Source organism: Podarcis melisellensis (assembly GCF_964234715.1).
Source record: "Podarcis melisellensis genome assembly, chromosome: 1".
Classification (NCBI taxonomy): Eukaryota; Metazoa; Chordata; class Lepidosauria; order Squamata; family Lacertidae; genus Podarcis; species Podarcis melisellensis.
Window position 1 is genome coordinate 125,398,057 of NC_138528.1, and position 24,762 is coordinate 125,422,818.

Consider the following 24,762-nt stretch of genomic DNA (forward strand, 5'->3'; position numbering starts at 1 on the left):
AACATGGACCAAATCAAAGGGTTGTGGCTTTGGGTCAGTTTGTAACTGCAGGCAACATTGGGGATGCTGAAGCTCTTGAAACGAATCAAAATCTTTTGGGAGATGAGCAGACCATTCCCGCACAGACAGCAGACAACTGTCCAGCTCTTAGTAAGTACAAATCTCTCTAGGTTGTCAACATGCAAAAAGTTCTACTTCTTAGCTATCTGTTTCTTTTTTTATATATAATATTTTTTATTCATTTTCAAATACAAATTTATACAGGCATATCAGAATTTGTCACACATTCTTCTTTTTTGGACTTCCCTCAGTTTCTCTGCCAATCTTCCGTTTTAAATTTTTTCTTTGGGCATTTCCTAATTTTAATATTGCCTTTAAATATACCCTCCCCAGTCTTATTCCTTTTTTTTACAATATTCCTCATATTCTCACAGAACATCTTGAAAACCCACAAGCGTTGTCTCTTCATCACATATTCTTTTCAGATAATCTGTAAATTTTGCCCAGTCTTCGATGAACTTCTGGTCTCGCAAATATCGGATCTTCCCTGTTAATTTATCCAGTTCTGCAAAGTCCGTTAATTTCATTCTCCATTCTTCAACCGTCGGTAATTCTTCCTGTTTCCATTTTTGGGCCAGAAGTATTCTCGCCGCTGTTACTGCTTATTGGAAAAGTTTACAATCTTTTTTATTTATTTAATTCCCTACTATTCCTAATAGAAAAGCCTCCGGTTTCTTAACAAATGTATATTTCAACATCTTTTTCAATTCATTATATATCATTTCCCAGAAGCCTTTCACTCTTAGCCATCTGTTTCACAAGGATGGTTGAGATGACTGCTAGCTGGTATCTGACAACATTTAATAATGCAGCTTCAGGGTGCGTGCAGGCTTCTCGGAGCATTATATTTTGAGCTCATCTGGTGTATATACACATTCGTGGCAGATAAACATGCCCATTGTAGGCTTTGAAACTCTGAATAGTTGCTAAATCCTAAAGCAGAGTCGTACAGAAATATATCACCAAAGCGACTACTCCAGAGTAAGGAGTGTGGACAAGCAAACAGATAAATCACAGAAATAAATCACAGAAGGGGTCATTTTCTTTAATCAACACCTGGAAGCTGCTCTGGGTACAACCAGTGTTTCTTCCCACAATGGGCTTAATCATCGAGCTGCACAATGGAGTCTAGACAATATACGATCAATAGTTTAGACAAGTGAACAAATCTGTCTCTTTGTGCATTTCTCCCATAAGAAGAACAGAAAGGGGCTATGCAGCCTTCTGTTTCTTAGCCCTTCCTAACCTTGTATCTATGGTTGAAGGCGAGGTGTTTGCTTTGCAGAGTCTTCAGCCTCAATATTTCACACCATGGAAATTATTGGCTCTGCTGAAGTGTGTTTGAAAGGAATTGCGTCAGCATGATAATGGCTGCCGTGTCTTTCTCCATCCTCAAAAGGAACTCGACTCCATAGTTTCTGTGCAGAACTCTACAAAACTACAAATAGTGAGGAAGAAACTCTACTGAGAACTTTAAAAATTTAACTTGATTCATGGTTTGTCTCGGGTGTCTCGAAGGATGAGATTGTTCATATGTATGTTTGTCTGTATGCAATTAATGTGAATAGAGGGGAGGGTTCCTACTGTTTTCCTGCCTTCCCACATATATTACGATTTGCCGCTTCTACAAGTAGTTTAACTTGCATCCACCAGTTGTTAGAGCAGTACAGTTGTGGTTCGAGGACCCGACCCCCGCGATGTGAAAGAATACGCAAGGACACGTGATATAAGGTTAATGGGCAAGAAAAGTCCACAACTTTATTGATTACAGCAGTGAAAAGGTATTGGCTTAGGCATTGGATGTCTAAAACAAGGGGGTTTATTCACCAGTAGGTGGAGCCTGTTGATGCTAATCCAGCTATAGGCTCTCCCCTAATGTCACCGAGGGTCGTGCCATGGCCTCCCGCCAAGCAGGCTTCGGACGGAATACACGACCGCCAGATTCCTTTAACGGAATACCCAAAAATTGAAGGCATAGGCGATGGACACACCTAGCCCTTTGACACATCACAACACATTAGTCCAATGCCTAACCTACCCACCAATACCACAAAAGTTGTGATGATTGCTACGAGGTAGGCGAAAAAACCAAAAAGCCTAATGCCAAATGGAAAAATTCCTACCAGGCCCCCTGGACAACCAGGGCGACCAACCTAAGGTCCATAGCAAGGCCAATGAACTAAGACCCTGAGCTCAAAGGGAGTGGAGGGTGGGTGACTCGCGACGAGATGACGGAGAGAAGAATGAGGCCGAGGAGAGGCTGGCGCCGCAGCAAAAGGCTGCTGAACACGCCCCCTCGGAGGCACCTGGTTGGGCGCCTGCTGAGGGGCGTGGGCGCCAGCCAGGTGAGAGGAGGAGGCAGGGGGCGGGGCTCGGGCTCCCGCCCACAACCACTCCCCTCTCTTCCAGGGAGGAGAGTCTCTGTCAAAAGCAAAGTCTTAAACCAGTTTTAACTTTAATGCTTTTATTTCCTTTTTTAGGAGAAGGAAGCAGCAGCAGCAGCTGAAGGGGACAATGTTTGCAGAGGTCAAGAAACAAAAGAACAAGCACTATATCCAAAGTTGGAGAAATACAGAGACTTGCAAGCACCATCTGTGCTTGAGTCCATGAAGACTGTTGAGAACTTGGAATGAAGATAGGTCAGCTTTTGAGAAGACATTATTTGATGCAGGCTCCTTATGACAATCTGTAACAGACAACTGCTTTGATTTACAGCTGATCTGATTCATTGCCAGTCCCAGATCGTTCCTCATGTGAAGCTACTAGTATCTTCCTCCTTCGCATGATGTTTCAATACTCAAATGACCTGTTGTGGTCATATTTGAGAAGACCTTCCGAAATCAGATTGCTGAGGGGATTATTATTATTATTATTATTATAATTTTGAGCTCAATAATGCCTGCTCTCACTGATTCCTCTCCACCTGGGGACCCTTTAACTTGTCTCAGCACACACAAGGACATTTGCCTCGATAGCAGCAGCAGTGGAATTCCAAGAGACATTTATTAATTGAGACCCAGCCAATTAGCAGCTGAAAAGGGGAGAAACCAATTGTCCTGGGGAAAAGAATTGGGTTGCCAGCAAAAAAGCAACAACTGTTGAACTTGTATGATTAGCTGACATTGTGGAAGAAGGTTTCACCTGATACCTACAATTAACCTTCAGATTTATTGATGGTGTTGTCTTTTCTCATTCTGCACTCCATAATACTGAAGGCAACCTATGGAGCACAGTGGCTAAAAAGAGCCCTTACATTTGGTGAGGAGTTACTCATCAGCAGATCTCTCTCTTGTTACACTGTGCACTTTACCCTTCGCAGAGAAGCGTATGGGATTTAAAGCCTACTGCTAAGTCATGCTCATTCATTTACCATGTGGTAGAACAGACTTCTAAAATCCGTAATGTGTCTTGACTGTTCAAGAAATACGTAGCAGTCCCATCCACGAGTTACGGGTAAGTTGAGCCTTCTGTGATCCCTCCAACCCCCTTCAAAAAAGCTTTAAGAATGCAAAAGTGAGTGATTGGTCTAATGTGAAGACTGCCAGTTTATTTATTATTTGTTGAAGTTATATCCTGCCTTTTCTCCTGAAAGTGTCTAGGGTAGCAAACTGTTCCACACATGGGGAGAAGGAACTGTTATAGTTTTAAAAAAACCACATTCTATCTGGTGATCTTGGAGTTGCAGGAACAGTATTCTTCAGCTACTAAGTGTCTGGGTAAATGGGAATGTTTTCACATTCCTCCTGAAAGTTAATATTAAGTTAATAATGATGGAGGCATGCACACATCACTAAGGGGAGCATATGAAAGGAAAGGGGATTTTTCAATTATCTTTGTACCAAGCAGAATTCTGATGGCATTATTCATATCTGCAGGGTTAAAAAATGAAAGCACAGAAACAATGAATTCATGCCATTTCTTTCTTTGCACATACAGTGTAGTAGTAGAAATTATTTCCTGTGAGCAATTCACACGTCTGGGATTGTGTTCCGAATTGTGTCATGCCTTGGTTCCCATTGATTTTAACGGGACTTAAGAGCCATTAACTTGTGACCCAACTCAACATTATGTGCATGTTACAAATGAAGCGTTTTGTAAATACCTAAACTATTCGTTTCTGATGTTGAAACTTGAAGAATTGATTACTTCTTTGAGCTGTAAACAATTTAATCATGTGAATATGATAATGTTTTCACTTGTGCAATTTTGAAGACAGGTTTTGTGTTGTACATACTCATTCTATAGTGTTTCATATTAAAATGTAATTGTGATGGGATAATGAGCTGCTTGTGCGTAAAAGCTTGATCCCTCTGGTGTTTGGCTGGTCAACCAAACCGAGGCACTAACGGAGCCTCCCAAGGCGTGACTCCGTTAGTCGCTGGTAGAATCTGACAGTGGGCGTCTACGAAATTTACGCCAACATAAAAGTTGTTTCACGGACATGCGCCTTCGTGACTCTCTGCGTGACAGCTTCCGGCGAAGGGTGGGAGTTGCCAACGGGGGTCTTGTTACCTCTGCACTATTCTCACTAGAAGTATCCCAGAGCCCTCCCTCCTCCGACTCCCCTTCTGCCGGAGCTTCTGCTCTCCCCCTGCTGGTTCCCTCCTCCGCTGCAGAATCTCTCCAAGTCTGCTGGAGCCTCTGCACCATCTCTCTTTCCGATGGCAGTTCCCTGACATCCACCTCCCCCTCAGGGCCCCCTTCACCCCCCGCGTCCTCTCCCACTGGCGGTGAGGGCGGAAAGCCCCTAAAGGAACTCTCCTCGTCGTCCGAGGATTCAAACACTTCTAACCATGGCGTACCGTCTCTCTCCCCGTCTTCCTCTTCTTCGTCGGAGTCGGCTTCCTCACCCACCCCTGACTCTGGGAACCCTCCAAACTCTCCTTCCTCATCGGTGGTCCCAAAGTGTTCCCTTCTAAATCGTGCCACGGGTTGCGGTTTTTTTGGGAAACGCCGATGAAATGTTTCTATTAAAACCTCGTCATTGACTACCTCAGCGGGTACCCAAGTGTTTTCCGACTCTACTTCCCCCTCCCATTCTACCAGATATTCCACCTGATCCCCCTTCCACCTGGAATCAATGATTCCTGCCACGTTCATGTCGCGTTCTCTCTCTTCTATCACGGGCGTTCGGGAGACCTCTCTCTCACGCTCCCCCCTCCCTTCACGTCCCTCTCGGTACGGCGACAGTAATGACCTGTGAAATACTGGGTGCAATTTCATGTGACTGGGCAGTCTGAGTTTGAATGCTACTGGGTTCACCTGCTGTATGACCTCAAAGGGTCCCAATCTTTTGGGTTTCAGTTTCTTACAACCCCCCTTGAAAGGTAGTCCCTGGGTGGATAGCCACACCCGGTCTCCCACCCTTATAGTTTCACCTTCCCTCCTATTTTTGTCTGCTTGCTTTTTATATTCTTCCTTGGCTCTCTCTAAGTTAAGTTGTAGCTGACGGTGGATGGCTTCCATCTCTTCAACAAAATGTTCCGCCGCCGGCACACTCCACCTCTCCCCTCCTTCTCCTGGAAATGCCCTGGGATGACACCCATAATTTGCCAGAAAGGGACTCAGCCCTGTGGACACGTTCTCAGCGTTGTTGTAGGCAAATTCTGCCAGAGGTAACTTATCTACCCAATCATTTTCTCGGTCCTTTACATAACACCTCAGGTATTGATGTAAAATCCCGTTTGCCCTTTCCGCTTGCCCATTTGTTTCCGGGTGCCGGGCAGTGGAGAAATTGATTTCCACGTGCAGTAAGCTCATAAGTTTCCTCCAGAACCTGGAAGTAAACTGTTTCCCTCTGTCGCTGACCACCCTCAAGGGGGCGCCATGCAACCGGAAAATATGCTCTACGAACAACTTGGCGGTTTCCTCCGCTGTGACCGCATGTGAACAGGCTATAAAATGACACATCTTAGTTAATAGATCTACCACTACCATGACCGCCGTTTTGCCCTTGGATTTTGGCAGGTCCGTCATAAAATCTATGGAGACTGCCTCCCATGGCCTTTCTGGTGTGGGTAAGGGTTGTAAGAGCCCCGCTGGCGCCACCCTCTCCCCTTTCGCTCGCTGGCACCTGTCGCAACCCCTGACATATTCCCGTACATCCTCCCTCACCTTGGGCCACCAAAACTCCCTGGTAACCAACCACATGGTTTTGTGCTGTCCAAAATGCCCCGCTGTGGGGCTATCATGCAACTGCTTGAGTACTCTGCCCCTCAGTTCCCCATCAGGTATGTACAGTGCCCCTTTGTAATACAACGCCCCACTCTTTTCTTCAAACCCCCCTTTCCTTCCCGCTTTTCCAAAGCTCTTGCTTCTTGGCGCGCTCCTATGGACAGTGCAGATTTAGTCAGCTGATCCATAGACTCCGCCCTGGGCGCCCGGGAAAGTTCATCTTTCACGGTCGGAGAGAGCCCTTCTTCAAATAACATTTGAATAGGTTCACTTGCTAGATCCCACCCCAGTCTATGAATAAGCATAGTGAACTCAGTCCAGTACTCACGTACAGATCGGCTCCCCTGTTTGCACCCCATCAACTGCCTCCGCACCACCCCCTGCTCAATCTCGCTGGAAAACATCAAGTCCATGGCGCGAAAAAACTTCCTCGTGTCCTTTAAGATATCATTATTGGCTGCCATCAGGGGTCGAACCCAGTCCCTCGCCCCTCCCTCTAGATGGCTAATTACGTACGCCACTCTAGAGTTCTCATCGGTGAAGTCATCAAACAGTAGATTGAGAGCATATTGCATCTCCGTTCTAAAGGCTTGATAGTTCCTGGGATCCCCCCCAAATCTCTGCACCAATCCAGGCACCTTTCTGGCAAGTGGGGCGGTTTTCCCCTTATCCGCATCTTGAGCCCTCCTCTCCTCAAGCCTCGCCGTTTGCAGCGCGAGCTGGACCTCCATCGCCCTGTACCTTTCCTCCAGGCTTGGACCTGCTCCAGCTCCAGCTCCTGCGGTTCCGGCTGGTTCGCTCATGATGCCCTCTGCTTGCACAAGCAGCTTACAGAGACTGTCAGATTGCTGTGATGGGATAATGAGCTGCTTGTGCGTAAAAGCTTGATCCCTCTGGTGTTTGGCTGGTCAACCAAACCGAGGCACTAACGGAGCCTCCCAAGGCGTGACTCCGTTAGTCGCTGGTAGAATCTGACAGTGGGCGTCTACGAAATTTACGCCAACATAAAAGTTGTTTCACGGACATGCGCCTTCGTGACTCTCTGCGTGACAGCTTCCGGCGAAGGGTGGGAGTTGCCAACGGGGGTCTTGTTACCTCTGCACTATTCTCACTAGAAGTATCCCAGAGCCCTCCCTCCTCCGACTCCCCTTCTGCCGGAGCTTCTGCTCTCCCCCTGCTGGTTCCCTCCTCCGCTGCAGAATCTCTCCGAGTCTGCTGGAGCCTCTGCACCATCTCTCTTTCCGATGGCAGTTCCCTGACAGTAATGTTGGAGTATTTTTTTAAAAACAAAAAGGGTGATGTTTGTGTTCTGTGTGATTAGTGTGTGGCCATAAACATATTCCTGAGGACTTTGGTCTGAGGAAGGTGACAGAAATCTGTGAGCACCGATTCCTACTATGCTTTTCCCCTGTTTATAAAATCAATTCTACATATACAAACGTTGTGACATGCTTGCTACTATGTACCATATTTTTTGCACCATAACACTCACTTTTTTCCTCCTAGAAAGTAAGGGGAAATGTCTGTGCGTGTTATGGAGGAAATGCCTACGGGTGGCATGCCTACGGATTTTCCTCCTCTAAAAACTACGTGTGTGTTATGGTCGGGTGCGTGTTATAGAGCGAAAAATACAGTATGTTTCCCTGTAAAACATTGCAACTGTATTTTATTAAAGGAAGAACTTGATTTGCCTGAAATCCAAAGCGGAACTGAAGGATGACATTGCTATCCAGTGGATACCCATTATAAAGTTTACTGGGAAGAATATCTTCTTCTTCTTTGGTGATCACTCGTAGCCGAGTAAGATTGTCTTCCATAAACACGGTTTTAACAATGAGTCCGTAAGTGACTATGGAGGCCAATTCTGGACCCACACGTCCTTCCACAGTGGGGACATTGGTTCCCGGATGGGAGTTGATTACGGTGTGGATTTGCCAAACGTGACTTTCTCTTAGCACGTTTCTCCCTTGTGTTCTGAGTTCGAGTGTCTTCAAAGCCCATGACACCTTTGGTAAAGGCTGTTCTCCAACTGAAGCGCTCGCAGGCCAGTGTTTCCCAGTTGTCGGTGTTTATACTTCATATTTTTAGATTTGCCTTGAGACAGTCTATAAACGACTTTTGTTGACACCAGCATTACGCTTTTCATTTTTGAGTTCGAAATAGAGTACACTGGTACCTCTGGATGCGAACGGGATCCGTTCCGGAGCTCCGTTCGCATCCTGAAGCAAACGCAACCCGCCTCTGCGTGGGTCGCAATTCGCCGCTTCCACGCACGCGTGTGACGTCATTTTGTGTCCATGTGAGAGTGGCGAAATCCAGAAGTAACGCGTTCCGTTACTTCCGGGTCGCTGTGGAGCGCAACCCAAGAACACACAACCTGAAGCAACTTTAACCTGAGGTATGACTGTAGTTGCTTTGGAAGATGATAATCAGGCATCTGCACAACATGACCAGTCCAACAAAGTTGATGCTGAAGAATCGTTGCTTCAACACTGGTGATCTTTGCTTCATCCAGTGTACTGATATTACTTTGCCTGTCTTCCCAAGTGATGTGTAAGGTTTTTCGGAGACACCGTTGATGGAATCTTTTGAGAAGTCGTAGATGGCGTTTGTAGGTGGCCTATGTTTCACAAGCATACAGTAAGGTTGGTAGTAAAATAGCTTTGTAAACAAGCATTTTGGTTTCCCTGCGAATGTCCCGGTCCTCAAACACTCTGCACTTCAATCGGGAGAAAGCCGCACTCGCAGAGCTCAGGCGATGCTGGATTTCGGCATCAATGTTGACCACTCACAGGGAAAAATATCATGAACAATATTCTTCATAAAGTCATCAGCACATGGCTATGCCATATTTTTGTCGGATTACAGACTTGTTAAAAGGCCACTTTCTTCTCAGTTTCTGCACAGCCAGCTAAGTCTGTGATAATGGTTCTGAACATGCCTGCTTTGAGCATGATTCTGTTTTTGGAAAGGCTGCATACAGTTTTTTAAAAATAATGTTAATAGAGCATGTCCTTTGATAGTAGTACTCCAGTGTATTCTCTTCGTTTGCCAATCGTGCCTCCTTCCAAACTGGGCACACCTATGACATTGAGCTTTATTTTGAGATTCATAATAACCTGAAACCTCCTTAAAGCATCAAATAACCTTCACAGTGTATGCACAGACTCCTCTACAGACCAGAACCAGACCAGACAGTTCCTTCAGTGCTGTATGAAGGGCCTTGTTCTAAGTCAACAATACGCATCTCCTTCTCCAAATTCTTAAGATTACACGGCAGCCTTAATTTCTCACTGTGTAGGATCTTCTTTGCTTCAGTGAATCTTTTCTTAGTAGACAGCTGTGTGCTTGATGACACGCCCCCTGTCATAATATGTTTGTTACCAGCAGCAATGCTGTTTGTTGTTTCACTTGGTAGAGACAGGTGGGCAAATTTAAGGTCTAATCTCCATTAGATTGTGGCTAGTTTGAGGGGAAACTCAAATAGTGGATGGGTTGAGGAGGGAAGAATTTGCCAAACACAAAACTAGCTGAGAGTATAAATTGGAAGAAGCTGGTCCGAATTAAAAACTTTTGATGGTTTCTCAATACACATTTTTTGGTGCAACCCTTGGCTTTGCGAAAACAGAGGTTTCATTTTTATGAAGTAATCACGGAAGCTGGCTTACCAAAGGCGAAAGAGGTGTCTGAAACCGCTGCGATTTCAAACTTGCCACTAAGCTTTCTGAAAATGCTTTTTCCTGGTGCTTGTTCTGCGATTCACTCCCAGAAGAGATGGTACCACAGCTACAAGGCTGCCTTTAAGAAGAGAAAAGCCAAACATTGCTGTAACTTTTTGTCTCCGTATGTGTTATGTGAAGAGGGAGCCACCTGGTGCCTGCAGTCTACAGCCCTGTCTCTATTTTTTTTAATTATTTATTATAAAATACACACATATTGCGAATATACAAGCATACAAACATACATTTCATACAATCCTTAAAGGTGTTCAAACATACCTACACTCAATCCCACAGAGAATTTCTTTTCCCGTCACCATCCACCACCCCTCACCCCACCCTTGCGTTAGACTTCCAATCTACTCAATTGCAATTTCTTTCCACTTCTATTACTTTCTTTCACACACCTTTAACCTAATTTCATGCTTCTTTTTCTATTACACATTGATATCCATCTTATTTAGTATTTCAGTATTTAAAACCGAACTTGTTTATTCTAATAGGAGTTCTGATTTTTCAGTATTGTTTTGTAAGTATCCTTTAAACACCTTCCAATTCCTGTCTATCTTCTCTTTTGAGATCCTTCCAATTTCTCCCATTGTTTTGGATATATTGTAATACTCCAATAATTTGGCAAGCCCAGTCTCTAAGCTTCACCTGTTTAGCCAAAGGAGGGACACTGTGTCAGGTGACTGATGACTTGGAGAGTGTTTTTCCACAGTGCCTGCACGCCTATGGCCTTTCTGCAGCTGGGTGAAGAAGCGCCCCCCCCCCCGTCCCAGGTGGAAAAATCAAAATTAGAAACAGAGCTGTTAGAACCTAAAACTAAGATTTTGTCAAAGATGTATAACTTGCTGCTGAAATGGAACACTCAGGATGAAACGGTGAAATCTGCTATGATTAAATGGGCACAAGATGTTGGACATAACATTATGTTTGCTGACTGGGAACAGTTATGGACCACAGGTATGAAGTTTACGGCATGCAATGCCTTAAGAGAGAATATTATGAAAATGATTTCCAGGTGGTACATGACCCTAGTCAAGCTTGCAAAAATTTATCATCTGCCCGATAATAAATGCTGGAAATGTAAAGAAAATGAAGGTACATTCTTTCACCTTTGGTGGACGTGCCCAAGGATTAAGGCTTTCTGGGAAATGATTTATAATGAAATGAAAAAGGTATTTAAATATACCTTCCTGAAGAAACCAGAGGCCTTTCTCCTGGGCATGGTCGGCCAATTGGTGCCAAAGAAGGATAGAACTTTTTTTATGTATGCTTCAACAGCAGCAAGAATACTTATTGCAAAGTACTGGAAGACACAAGATCTACCCACTCTGGAAGAATGGCAGATGAAGATGATTGACTATATGGGAATGGCAGAAATGACTGGCAGAATCCGAGACCAGGGAGAAGAGTCGGCGGAAGAAGATTGGAAGAAATTTAAAGACTATTTACAGAAATATTGCAAAATTAATGAATGCTAGAATGATGTTGGATAGAAATTAAGTGGTTTCCAGCTGTAATGCTAAGAGAATATGGGAAAAAATGGTTTAGAAACAGGTTAAAATCTATTGATAAGGATTTGCTGAACTAACAATTTGAACTGGAATACAAAAAAGGGAGGTATGAGGAGGTCTGGGAAATAAGTTACTGAAAATAAGCATTTGAAATCTTATGTTTTTTTAAAAATATTTTTATTTTTGTATTTTTGTTATTTTTTATTTTTTATTTTTATTGTAGTATTACTGTAAACTTTAATAAACATTCTTTTTTTAAAAACATTTTTTTAAAAAAAGAAGAAGAAGAAGCGGCTTCCCTGTTACAACAGATGATGGCAGCGGAGAATGGTCTTAGCTGGGCATATTGCAGCCAGTTTTGGTCTAGCTGGGTTGGCCTTCCTCTTGGCTCTGCAATAAAAGCCTACATTGATGGACATATCATAGGAAGGGGAAAGCCTTCCTTTCCTAAAACTGCCAATGTGATGGAGAAGAGTCCATTCTATATTTCTATAATGGCTGGAAGAAGACATACCGTATTTTCCCGCCTATAAGACACCATCATGTATAAGACGGCCCCTATTTTTTGAGCCCAAAATTAAGAAATAAATATTTTAAACACCAAACAGAACAACTTTGATATTTTGTTAAATATTCAAAACGCCGGTATATTTAGAACCGTATATTTAAACATCAAACATTGAGGAAAGCTGTTTAATGGCGGCTGCTCCTTTCAGCTCAGTGTAACTCCACTGTAGCTCCAGCTCCAGCTCCGCCGCCTGTGTGCTGCACTTTTGTCTCAGTATTTACGGTATGTACCGTATTTACTCCACAAGCGCCATCAAATGCGAACGCTGATCAAGGAGTTGCGACTGCCAGAGCTTCCCGAGTGAGTGCGCTTGGGGAATGGGGGGGTCTGGGTAGCCAGGGGGCGGCTGAGGGAACCGGGTGGAAGGGACAATGTCCGGAGTGGGGGCTGCTGGGGGGGGAGTACCAGACCAGGGCTTGTCGTAAGGCCAATAGTGAGGGGAGGCTGGGGGGGGAAGAATATGGATGGCGGCATGTATTTATTCATATATTTAATTGCAACATTCCGTGTACAGTGCTACCTCAGGTTAAGTATTTAATTCGTTCCGGAGGTCTGTACTTAACCTGAAACTGTTCTTAACCTGAAGCATCACTTTAGCTAATGGGGCCTCCTGCTGGCGCCGCACCGCCGGAGCACGATTTCTGTTCTCATCCTGAAGCAAAGTTCTTAACCTGAAGCACTATTTCTGGGTTAGCGGAGTGCAGTGGCGTAGCGTGGGGGGTGCAGGGGGGCCGGCCGCACCGGGTGCAACATCTGGGGGTTAGGGTTAGGGGTCGCAAATTACTTGCCTTGCCCCGGGTGCTGACAACCCACGCTACGCCACTGGCGGAGTGTGTAACCTGAAGCGTATGTAACCTGAAGCATATGTAACCTGAGGTACCACTGTATAAGACAACCCCCAATTTCAAACTTAAAAATTGGGGGGGGGGGTGTATCGTCTTATCCATGGAAAAATATGGTAAGCATATTTAGAGTTACTGTTTTTACAGGTTTCGCTGAAATACTTCCTGCCAAATGCAAAGGAAAACAGTAACGTCTGCACAACTGGTTCTAACTATTGAAAAATTATGCTTGTAGTATGCTTGAAGGCTGTGATTTATGTGCTCCTCCAGCCAAATCCATATATCCCCATATATAGTTTTGAAATAGTTGTCGTTGTATAAAACTGGTAGCGGGTTAAGATGCATTTTTTGTTCAATGCCGTTTTTAAAGGTAAGAGGCAGACAAAATGGAACAGGTTCTCCAAAATGCATTGCTGGCTATCCATTTTTTCTACCTTGTTTAACGGTTCTTGTTTTTAACAGTTGCATGCCGTAAAAAAAAAAAGCTTTCAGAAGTCCCTGGTGTCATTTTCCTTCAGCTTAATACAATCTGAACATGTGAAGTGAATAAACATAACTGATTTTTTTTTATTTTAAATGGGGGGGAAATGAGGGGGAGGACAGGACTGCATGCAAAGATATCTCAGTTGCTTTTATCTACTTCATTTTTAATTTTACTTTATTTTTAAAATAAAATATTACGTAGGAAATTAAAAGACGCCTGCTTCTTGGGAGAAAAGCAATGACAAACCTAGACAGCATCTTAAAAAGCAGAGACATCACCTTGCCAACAAAGGTCCATATACTTAAAGCTATGTTTTCCCAGTAGTGATGTATGGAAGTGAGAGCTGGACCATAAAGAAGGCTGATCGCCGAAGAATTGATGCTTTTGAATTATGGTGCTGGAGGGACTCTTGAGAGTCCTATGGACTGCAAGAAGATCAAACCTCTCAATTCTTAAGGAAATCAGCCCTGAGTGCTCACTGGAAGGACAGATCGTGAAGCTGAGGCTCCAATACTTTGGCCACCTCATGAGAAGAGAAGACTCCCTGGAAAAGAGCCTGATATTGGGAAAGATGGAGGGCACAAGGAGAAGGGGACGACAGAGGACGAGATGGTTGGACAGTGTTCTCGAAGCTACCAGCATGAGTTTGACCAGACTGCAGGAGGCAGTGGAGGACAGAAGTGCTTGGCGTGCTCTGATCCATGGGGTCACGAAGAGTCGGACATGACTAAACAACAACAACATTACGTAGGAAGCTCCCGCATTCTGAGGCAGACCACTGTCCCATCCTGTTGCCAACTCTACACTGACCTATCCAGTGTGTCACACAGGGAACCTCCCAACACCCCTCTCCCCAGGTGCCAGGACCTAAACCCAGGACCTGAGTGTAAAGTAGATGCTCTGTCACTGAGCTATGGCTGGTTGAATATAACAGCTACTAAATGTGTTAGGTGCTTACATAACCAAAAGAAAATTGTTGCTGCCCTTGCATATTTATTATATGAACCACTAATACAGTGGTTCCTCAGGTTAAGTACTTAATTCGTTCCGGAGGTCCATTCTTAACCTGAAACTGTTCTTAACCTGAAGCACCACTTTAGCTAATGGGGCCACCTGCTGCTGCCGTGCTGCTGGAGCCCGATTTCTGTTCTTATCCTGAAGCAAAGTTCTTAACCTGAAGCACTATTTCTGGGTTAGCGGAATGTGTAACCTGAAGCATATGTAACCTGAAGCGTATGTAACCCAAGGTACCACTGTAAATGCCATCTCCAACTCCTTGAAAGATTCCATCAACGGTGGCTCTGAAAATCTGTACACGTTGCTGGGGAAGACAGGCGAACTAAAGCTGGAAGAAGCAAAGGTCACCAGTGACAAAGCAATGATTCTTCAGCATCAACTTTGTTGGACTGGTCATGCTGTGCAGATGCCTGATGATCGTCTTCCAAAGTAACTACTCTATTCTGAACTTAAAAATGGAAAGCGTAATGCTGGTGGTCAACAAAAGAGGTTTAAAGACTCTCTCAAGGCAAATCTTAAAAATAAATGTAGTATAAATACCGAAAACTGGCAAACACTGGACTGCGAGCGCTACAATTGGAGAGCAGCCTTTACCAAAGATGTCATGGACTTTGAAGATGCTCAAACTCAGGACGAAAGGGAGAAACATGCTAAGAGGAAGGCACGCTTGGCAAATCCTCACCATGATCAACTGCCGCCCGGAAACCAATTTCCCCACTGTGGAAGGATGTGTGGATCCAGAATTGGCCTCCACAGTCACTTACGGACTCACTGTTAAGACCGTGAGTTAATCTTGCTCAGCTACGAGTTGTCACCAAAGAAGAATGGAAATAGAACACTAGGTGGTGTAAACGTTAGGCCCAGGCTAGCAAGACTGCTCTTGTGTTCTCTGCCTCTAGAAAATAGAACGGAATGTGGATTATCTTGAGAGTGCAGTTGCCCGATTCTATAGCCGTTGGTTCTGATTCTGTCACAGAAGGTCTTTTGGTGGGGGAAATCTAAGGCCTCCAAGCGAAGTGACTCTCAGGAACCTCTCGCCATGCCTGCAAAGCTCTGGAGAAGAGAACTGTATTCTGCTGGATTGCAGCATATTTGGTTCAGTGAGTGCTGGGGAGTAGGACATAATGACCTAAGTCTCTTCCCTTATTCAGCAGGCGCGGTGGGGAGGGGGAATATATCTTCCTTGACCTGTTCCTGAAGGTCACATCTATGATCATCCTACATCCTCTTGTTGCACGTCTGTCAGAGCTGCCTCTAGGTCCCAGCTCACAGAGGACCAACGCTAGTCTGTGGTAATGTACAAAAGTCTTTATTGAAGTTCAGTTTCCATTTCCAAGCCGCAGCGTGCAGCTCTACGTCTTAGAACCTAGACCGGCGAAGCTCCGTCTGAGTCCCCGCCCCCTATACACCAGTTTAAGACTCTAGCCTTACTCCACCTCTTCCGTTGTTCTTTCCTCCTCTGGGTCCGTCTGCCCCCCGGGGTTTCCTCCTTTCTGGACTCTTCTGACGCTGACCCCCCTGACTCTTGTCCCTCCTTCCGGCGGGCTTTAGGACCTGGTTCCCTATCCGGGCTACCTGCTGTGCCGCTCGCCTGTACATTTGAACTTGGCGCGCGCGCCCAGCCGGCAACCTTCCTCTTGACCGTTTCCGCGCTCTCCGATGGAGGCGTGGTCAATCCTGACTCATCTCCTCTCGCTGGTGGTGAGCACACTGGTCCCGATACCTGGGACTCCTCCCCCCCCACTGCGCTCTGGTGGGGAAGCTGGTCCTGATTTCCAACTGCTGCTCTCGGAGTCCCCGCTGGCCCCTTCTTCCTGGGGTGTCCCCCTAGGCACCCCCCTTGCCCTGGCCATCGGCGCCCTCTTCTGTGAATCTTCCGATTCGCTGGAGAGACTCAGGGAATTCCTCAGACCACTGTCATCGCCTACGCTCCCCTCGGATTCCTCCCCCTCGCTCTCCATTTCCTCCCTCTCCTGTGCCTCTGCTCCTGAGCCCCTGACAATGTCTAACAAAATTCCTTTTCTACAGCTGCTCTCACTTTGATTTCACTGAGATCTTCTCTCCAGTGTTGTGGCTTTGAGAGTGTGATTTCCTACCAACTTAGTTTTTATGTATAACCCCTTGTTCTGAAGATGGTCAGGGAGAGTTCTTGGGCCCCTTTTAGCATAACAGCATTGTGTTTCCAACAATGATTGGGCAGATGCTTCTGGAGTCTGGATAGGTGTAAAGCAGGACTTGGAGATGATAAACAACAGGTTATCCCCTGTTGTTTATTGCCAACAGCTAGTATTCCAAGAGATAAAAAGGTAAAGGGACCCTGACCATTAGGTCCAGTTGTGGCCGACTCTGGGGTTGCCGTGCTCATCTCGTTTATTGGCCAAGGGAGCTGGCATACAGCTTCCGGGTCATGTGGCCAGCATGACTAAGCCGCTTATGGCGAACCAGAGCAGCGCACGGAAACGCCTTTTACCTTCCCGCCGGAGTGGTACCTATTTATCTACTTGCACTTTGACGTGCTTTCGAACTGCTAGGTTGGCAGGAGCAGGGACCGAGCAACGGGAGCTCACCCCGTCACAGGGATTTGAACCGCCGACTTTCTGATCGGCAAGTCCTAGGCTCTGTGGTTTAACCCACAGTGCCACCCGTGTCCCATTCCGAGAGATACATCCTCTCTATTTATAGAGCTTTCCTTTTGACTATCACATAATGATCTTTTTTCTTATATAAACAAAACAGCAGCACCCCCACACAAGCAAGAGAGAAAAATAGTTGCGAGGGAATTCCAGAGTTTGCAGAATTGCAAAAAAACATTTAGGGGAAATTCTCTCTCTCCCCCCACCCCCCAATTTTGGGAACTTGCCAAAAACAAAAGCAAAGCAACCCATTGGAATGTTCGCTGGATACAGAATGCTGACTGACTGTTCTGAGAAACCAAATATTGGTCTAGAGAGGGAATAGAGTGGTTAATCCTGAACAGAAGCACTTCATGCTGCAACATTTTGTTGCAGAAGTTTGCTTTTCATAGCTAATAGCCACAGATAGGCCCATTGGAGCCTTGTCTCTTAGCATTGGTGCAGCTGGTATATTTATATCGCACTCTTTCCCGCGGGCTCAGAACAATCTGTAAAAATAAAGTCAGGTGTTTGTTTGTTTGTTTGTTTGTTTAAAAAAGCATAGCAGCAGTGGTGTATATTGATGCCCAATGATGCCAACGGTGGGCATATTCCAAACTTGCAATTGCCACTTTCTTTTTCATTCGCCAGGAGCATGTGCGGAGGAGTAAAGGCATGGGTAACCCAAGCAAGGGTAGGGGTTTCAAATGCATGCAACTGTCATATATATATATATATATATATATATATATATATATATATATATATATTTGCTTTCGTAGATTTTCACGGGTACAGGAATGCAGGTTTTGGTGTCCTCGGGTGTCTTCCCGTGTAAAAGTTGGGGTGTCTAGGCGACGTTTCGACGAGGTCTCACTCGTCATCTTCAGGCTGGTGCTTTCGGCTTCTTGTTACTGGAACAGAGCAGGATCTCAGTGTTTGAGTTCCTATAAATACTGTTGAGGGGGTGTGGTGTATAGCCTCCAATGTTCTGGGCAGAGAACATTGGGGGGTGTGGTGGGGTGTGGTGTATAGCCTCCAATGTTCTGGCACCAATCAACCACACCAGACCCAAACCCAGACCCTCTCCACAGATAAATTACAGACACCATCCAGTAGCCAAACCATGGTGGCACCTCCGGATGCTGCACCCCCCTGCAATCCCTACACAGATCTGGCTGACACAGGCCACAAAACCACAGCTCGCCCCTATACACGAAGCCAAGCCAGAGCACAACTAAGTGCAGTACAGCCATCTTCTCAGAAAAACTCTTCACAAAGTTCAAGAGGTCAAGACACAAAGACTTTAGCAACTAATCCACACCTAATGACCCACCTAAGTGGTACTCAGGATATCACTCAAGAAATCACTCAAGATATCCCTCAAGTAATTAAGGAACAAAAGAAGAAAAGGCACACTAGCCTGGGAACTTCCTCTCTGCCCAGAACATTGGAGGCTATACACCACACCCCCTCAACAGTATTTATAGGAACTCAAACACTGAGATCCTGCTCTGTTCCAGTAACAAGAAGCCGAAAGCACCAGCCTGAAGATGACGAGTGAGACCTCGTCGAAACGTCGCCTAGACACCCCAACTTTTACACGGGAAGACACCCGAGGACACCAAAACCTGCATATATATATATATATATATAATTGGTTATTCTTCTTGGAATTCCGTCAGCACCTCTGATAATCCTCTGTCTTAATCACTTCTTATGCAATTCTTAATATTGCCTTTACATTTCTTAACATATCATCTCTCCTTTTCCATTTTTACAATATTTCTTAAATTACTCCTCACAGAACTTCTTGTAAACCTACAAACGTCGTCTGATCATCACAACTACTTTTCAAATAATCCGTAAATTTACTCCAGTCTTCGGTAAACCTCTGGTCCTGCTGGTTTCGGATCCTTCCTGTTAGTTTGTCAAGTTCTGCATAGTCCATTAGTTTCATCCTCCATTCTTCCAACGTTGGTAATTTTTTTGCTTCCATTTTTGGGCCAATAGTATTCTTGCTGCTGTTACCGCATAAAAAAGAGGTTACATTCCTTTTTATTTGTATCATTTCCAACAATACCCAAGAGAAATGCTTCTAGTTTCTTTATAAATGTATATTTCAACATTTTTTTCAACTCGTTATATATCATCTCCCAGAAGCATTTCACCTTTTTACATTCCCACCACATATGATAAAATGTTCCCTCTTTTTCCTTACATTTCCAATATTTATTACTAACTTTATACATTTTTGCTAACTTAACTGCAGTGATGTACCATCTATACATCATTTTCATCACACGCAACTGTCACTCTTTTGGGTGGCAGGATCTAGAATCAATCTAGATTGAAAGCAGCATGCTGAGCACTTCCTGTCTGACTGCCATGGCGAACGGCTGTCCCATAAAAGCGGAGCCCTTTTGTGCGGATAATGAGGATAATATTGGAGTAGTCATCCTCCCCACCAAACCCCAGGGCTGGGGGTGGGGAGCAGCCCACCCTCAGATCGTCTGATACATGCCGCCTGTCCTGAAGGAATGTAGGGGGCAGGGGCCCTGGCTGCAATGCACATGGGGACACGAGTGGCACTGTGGCGTAAATCACAGAGCCTAGGCTTGCCGATTAGAAGCTCGGCAGTTCGAATCCGCATGACGGAGTGAGCTCCTGTTGCTTGGTCCCTGCTCCTGCCAACCTAGCAGTTCGAAAGCACGTCAAAGTGCAAGTAGATAAATAGGTACCACTCCGGCGGGGAGGTAAACGGCGCTTCCGTGCGCTGTTCTGGTTTGCCAGAAGCGGCATAGTCATGCTGGCCACATGACCTGGAAGCTGTACGCCGGCTCCCTCGGCCAATAAAGCGAGATGAGCGCCGCAACCCCAGAGTCGGCCACGACTGGGCCTAATGGTCAGGAGTCCCTTTACCTTTACTATATGAGCCTTGATAAGGCTATAGTGCTTTGCATGTCCACATTGGCTAGGCCATGGGTAGGCAAACTAAGGCCCAGGGGCCAGATCCGGCCCAATCGCCTGCTCAATCTGGTCCATGGACGGTCCAAGAAATAGCGTGTTTTTACATGAGTAGAATGTGTCCTTTTATTTAAAATGCATCTCTGGGTTATTTGTGAGGCATAGGAATTCGTTCATTTTCCTCCCCCCAAAAATATAGTCCGGCCCTCCACAAGGTCTGAGGGACAGTGGACCGGCCCCCTGCTGTAAAAGTTTGCTGACCCCTGGGCTAGGCTGATGTCACAATTGAATTTTATTACCCCCCCCCAATAATCCACATAAATTAGGCCCAGTAAAAAAAAACCCCACAGGAGGACAGCACAGGTAACAAAAACTGGACAGCAATGGTTTAATGAGGATGTCTTGTAGATCGGTATATCCTGAAGTTCTTCTCAAGATTGTGGGGTCCTCTGGAAGAATATGGGAGGCACCCCAGCGCAGCTGGGAGAGGAAGCCCAAAAAAGCCAAACCAAAATTATCCAGAGATCTAGAAGGTACCTTCCCACCTGTCTATAAATTGAGGGAGAGGAAATGAACTTTTCGTTCTCGTAACAGGTGGACAAAGTTCAGGTCAAAGATTTTAAGACCAGGCTGTGTACTTTTGTCTTAATAGATTCTAGACGATTTTCCAAGGGGCGGCGAATTGCATATCAGGTATGTATTATTCCCTGCGTGAGACACTTAATTTTCTGTTTGAGCCCCTTGGAGGTAGGTAATGGCTGGCAAAGGAAATAAAATAAATTTAACTGGCTCTAAATGAAAGACAGACGCACACTAAAGAGGGAAGGAGTGTAAGAGAGAAAAATGTGAATCAGATGAGGAAGAGGAGGAGTATAAAACTGATTTATCAGAGAAGACCAAGCTGAACAGATGGATTTTTAACAGCCCTGATCTTTTACGCATGTCTTCTCACAAGTCCCAATAAATTTCATGGAGCTCGCTCCCCGATAAAGCGTTTTTTAGGCTTGTTTGAAAGAGTAAAATTGCAAAGTGCCGGTGGCCAAAGTCACCTGAAAAAAGAGCATTATTTTCAGCCATAAAATTAGTTTTAGTGGGGGGGGGGGAGAATGCAGTGTGGGATAAGAGGGAGCATTAATGGGTAAGGAGCAATGAGGGTACAAAAATACCTCAGAGGTGAGATGAAGCAGCACGCCAGCCCAATACATTTTGGCGCCTGAGGCGAACCACAAAACGGTGCCCCCCTCCCCTTCAGGGAAGAAGGGATTGAGTAGAGATCAACAAAGGAGGAATGAAGACCTACATGGGGATCTGCCGCCCCTGTGGATTGTGCCGCCTGAGGTGGTCACCTCGCTGTGCCTCATGAGTGGGCCAGCCCTGGGTAGGACAAAGGAGTAACACCGTAATGGAAGGAAAAGAGAAAAATCTGATATTATATTAGTCAGTCTAAGAAGTGGAACATGGTAGTGTAGCCATCTCGTTTTGTGTGTGTGTGTGTGTGTGTGTGTGTGTGTGTAATCTAATCCATCTAATATCTATCTATCTATCATCTATCTATCTATCTATCTATCATCTATCTATCTATCTATCATCTATCTATCTATATCTATCTATCTATCTATCTATCTATCTATCTATCTATCTATCTCTATCTATCTATCTATCTATCTACAGTGGTGCCTCGCAAGACGAAAATAATTCGTTCTGCGAGTCTCTTTGTCTAGCGTTTTTTTCGTCTTGCGAAGCACGGCCATTAGCGCCTTAGCGGATTAGCGCTATTAGCGGCTTAGCGGCTATTAGCGGCTTAGCGGCTTAGAAAAAGGGGGGAGGGGAAAAACTCGCAAGAACTCGCAATACGTTTTCGTCTTGCAAAGCAAGCCCATAGGGAAATTCGTCTTGCGAAGCACCTCAAAAACGGAAAACTCTTTCGTCTAGCGAGTTTTTCGTCTTGCGAGGCATTCGTCTTGCAGGGCACCACTGTATCTATCTCTATCCTTGCTCCTCAAAACAGAAGTGACACCATTGTTTTTTTCATTGCATTTTTCCTTCCCCCACCCCCAAAGAACTTCCACAGGGTTTTTAAGAATGTTATCCTGATGATCAAGGTGTGTCGGTGCTTCCGGCGTGGACTGAAAGGATTCTCATGTTTTCACTTGGTAGAGAAAGACACTCGTGGGGCGATTGAGGAAGTAAGGAATATCGCAAAACACACACACACACAAATACCACAACCAAAAGTCTTGTATTTACGATTGCTCTCGTTCCTCGTCGGGGCCTTTTCTATTTAATAAAATAATGATGATTGCCTGAGCCTTTGAAACAGAGGTTGAGGAACCTGCTGCACCCAATGAAGTCGGCTTGTGCTGAAATCAGAATAGAAACACAGTAAGATTCTCTGTAAGTTGGAAGGGACCCCAAGGGTCATCTAGTCCAACCCCCTGGGATGCAGTAATCTCAACGTGCCATTCCCCCATCCAATTTGAAACTGCACCAGACCTTGCATAGCTTATAAGTCCTTAAAGGGCCATAAAGGGGTAAAGGTAAAGGTACCCCTGACCATTAGGTCCAGTCGTGGCGCTCATCTCGCTTTACTGGCCGAGGGAGCCGGCGTACAGCTTCCGGGTCATGTGGCCAGCATGACTATGCCGCTTCTGGCAAACCAGAGCAGCGCACGGAAACGCCGTTTACCTTCCCCCCAGAGTGGTACCTATTTATCTACTTGCACTTTGACGTGCTTTTGAACTGCTAGGTTGGCAGGAGCAGGGACCGAGCAACGGGAGCTCACCCCGTCATGGGGATTCGAACCGCCGACCTTCTGATCGGCAAGCCCTAGGCTCTGTGGTTTAGACCACAGCGCCACCCGCGTCCCTAGAAACGAACCCGGGTCAACTGCTTGGAAAGCAGCTATGCTCACCACTATACCACCAACACAAAGGGTCATAGGACTTCTTAATTGTAATAAAAGTCTTTAAAAGAGCTAACGTACTTAAGCTTTTTCTTCTTGTGTGATGCATAACGAAATTAATTGCAGTTCGTTGTCTAACTTACAGGACAAGAAAACTGCCAATGCTGTGTTTGATCGCCATGAGTTCAGTGTTTCAAAGGTCAGGACAAACCGTCTTATGTCTGTTCTTGCCCTTACAGTAACAGTAGGCATTTGTGTTTGTGGGTTTAGTTCAGTTGCTTGAATATAACCGCTTGGTGTGTTTTGCTATTACTGGGGAAAGTGGCTTAATAAGCCAAGGGTGACGCTGCTTCTTCCTTGAGAAGTGGTCTTTGAATACATGGCCCTGCCTGCTTCCTCTGATCCGTGATGTGGCTCACCTTAGCACAATCCTGAAATGCTCTTTTGCTTCCCAAGTGACCTCCTGAAATATGCTCGGAGTCGAGAGTGGATTTCATGCTCTTTATTCAGCTCATAGTGGTGAGAAGGAATGGAAGTTCCCTCAGAATGTCTGCTTTATATACAATATTTACACAATGGGCCCCACGTGATTGGCTATTTCCGGGATTCACCTGTAGGCCAATCAGGTTGCGGATTCCCTTCCACCTGGAGCTGGATTGGGCGGCTCCTGTGGACCAATCAGACTGCTGCATTCTGGATCCCGTTGTTCTAGGACCAATCAGACTGCTGCATTCTGAATCCTATTGTTCTAGGACCAATCAGACTGCATTTTGGATCCTATTCAACTCAGTACATAACACCTCCCCATCATGAGATCAAAGCAGAGGCCATCTTGAAGCATCACCATTGAAGAAGAAGAAGAAGAAGAAGAAGAAAAGTTGAGACATTGTGGGACCACCGTGGTGTGATTCACACCCAAATATCTACACATAGCAGGAGAGAGCGTCAGTCAGCAATGCCATGGGGTAGGGCTTGGAGGCAGGGCCAGATTTCGGTTTGATGAGGCCCTAAGCTACTGAAGGTAATGGGGGCCTTTATATGCCCAGCTGTCCTTTGTCAACAACAAATTGTCGCTGTTTTTTGTGTTGAATATATGCTATATGGTAATTTATGGACCTAATAGCTATCTAAAGCCATTTGCACATGTTTCCATGCGACCAGTCAATGCAGAATGTAGGCACCCTATGTATAAAGGTAAAGGGACCCCTGACGATTAGGTCCAGTCGTGGCCGACTCTGGGGTTACGGCGCTCATCTCGCTTTACTGGCCGAGGGAGCCGGCATACAGCTTCCGGGTCAAACATCTAAACGGTGTTTGGTATCTTCACAGGAGCATTTTCCTTTTAAAGCAATCCAAATCACCAAGAAGCCACCGGCGTGGAGGACTGATTCTGAAATAAAACATTTGCAGAACCGCTTGCAGTTCGTGGAAAGCTTTCGACAGTATAGTCCAACCCTGCAAAGTCTTCTGGCCAAAGTGATTCGCTTTGAACGGTAACCGGAAGGGTGGCGATGGTGGGCTTCGTAGCAATTCAATGTATTTCTGCAATTTGATTCCATCTTTCTGAATTGTCCAGAGATCTAAATTCTAATACCAATCCCCTGAAATGAGCCTGGTAGCCAGTGGAGAAGCAACATGCTGCAGCCCCTGGAGCAGAGAACAGGCAGGGGCATGGCTGGCATGCGCCCCAGGGGCGTGGTGCATTGCCCACGGTGGCATGGCACATGTCCCAGGGCCAGCGGCCGCGATGGCACCCTTTCCCCAAATGGTACCTGTTAAGTTGTGGTTGAACATATCAGACGACACAGCAATTCTTCAAACAGCTGTTGTTTATTCACAGGCCCAGAACAGAACTGGGCTGAAGGGTTCAGCCAACCTGCTTATATAGAGTTCCACT

At 45.5% G+C, this 24,762-nt stretch overlaps 1 protein-coding gene and 1 long non-coding RNA gene across 6 annotated transcripts in view; both read left to right on the forward strand.

The window, feature by feature from the left end:
- The first annotated feature begins 11 nt into the window (after positions 1 to 11).
- On the forward strand, positions 12 to 7,999 carry LOC309363381. 2 transcript variants are annotated; one of them, XR_014165313.1, is made up of 3 exons: positions 12 to 150; positions 2,541 to 4,321; positions 7,497 to 7,999. It is a non-coding gene; the product is annotated as an uncharacterized lncRNA (long non-coding RNA). The 2 variants fall into 2 exon arrangements; XR_014165314.1 differs by having other exon boundaries at positions 26 to 150; positions 2,544 to 4,321.
- A 7,328-nt stretch (positions 8,000 to 15,327) lies between these two features.
- The window catches only part of LOC309376540 (cyclic nucleotide-binding domain-containing protein 2-like), a 36,965-nt gene continuing 27,530 nt past the window's right edge, over positions 15,328 to 24,762 (forward strand). Inside the window, exons 1-5 of one of the 4 annotated variants that reach the window (XM_081922955.1) lie at positions 15,328 to 15,484; positions 20,616 to 20,656; positions 22,024 to 22,149; positions 23,011 to 23,064; positions 24,195 to 24,358. In XM_081922955.1, coding sequence (XP_081779081.1) covers positions 15,424 to 15,484; positions 20,616 to 20,656; positions 22,024 to 22,149; positions 23,011 to 23,064; positions 24,195 to 24,358 — 446 coding nt within the window. In that variant the 5' untranslated portion in view covers positions 15,328 to 15,423. Of the gene's footprint in view, positions 15,485 to 20,290; positions 20,497 to 20,615; positions 20,657 to 22,023; positions 22,150 to 23,010; positions 23,065 to 24,194; positions 24,359 to 24,762 lie in introns of those variants that run through there. The other 3 variants (XM_081922954.1, XM_081922957.1, XM_081922956.1) reach the window with 3 other exon arrangements.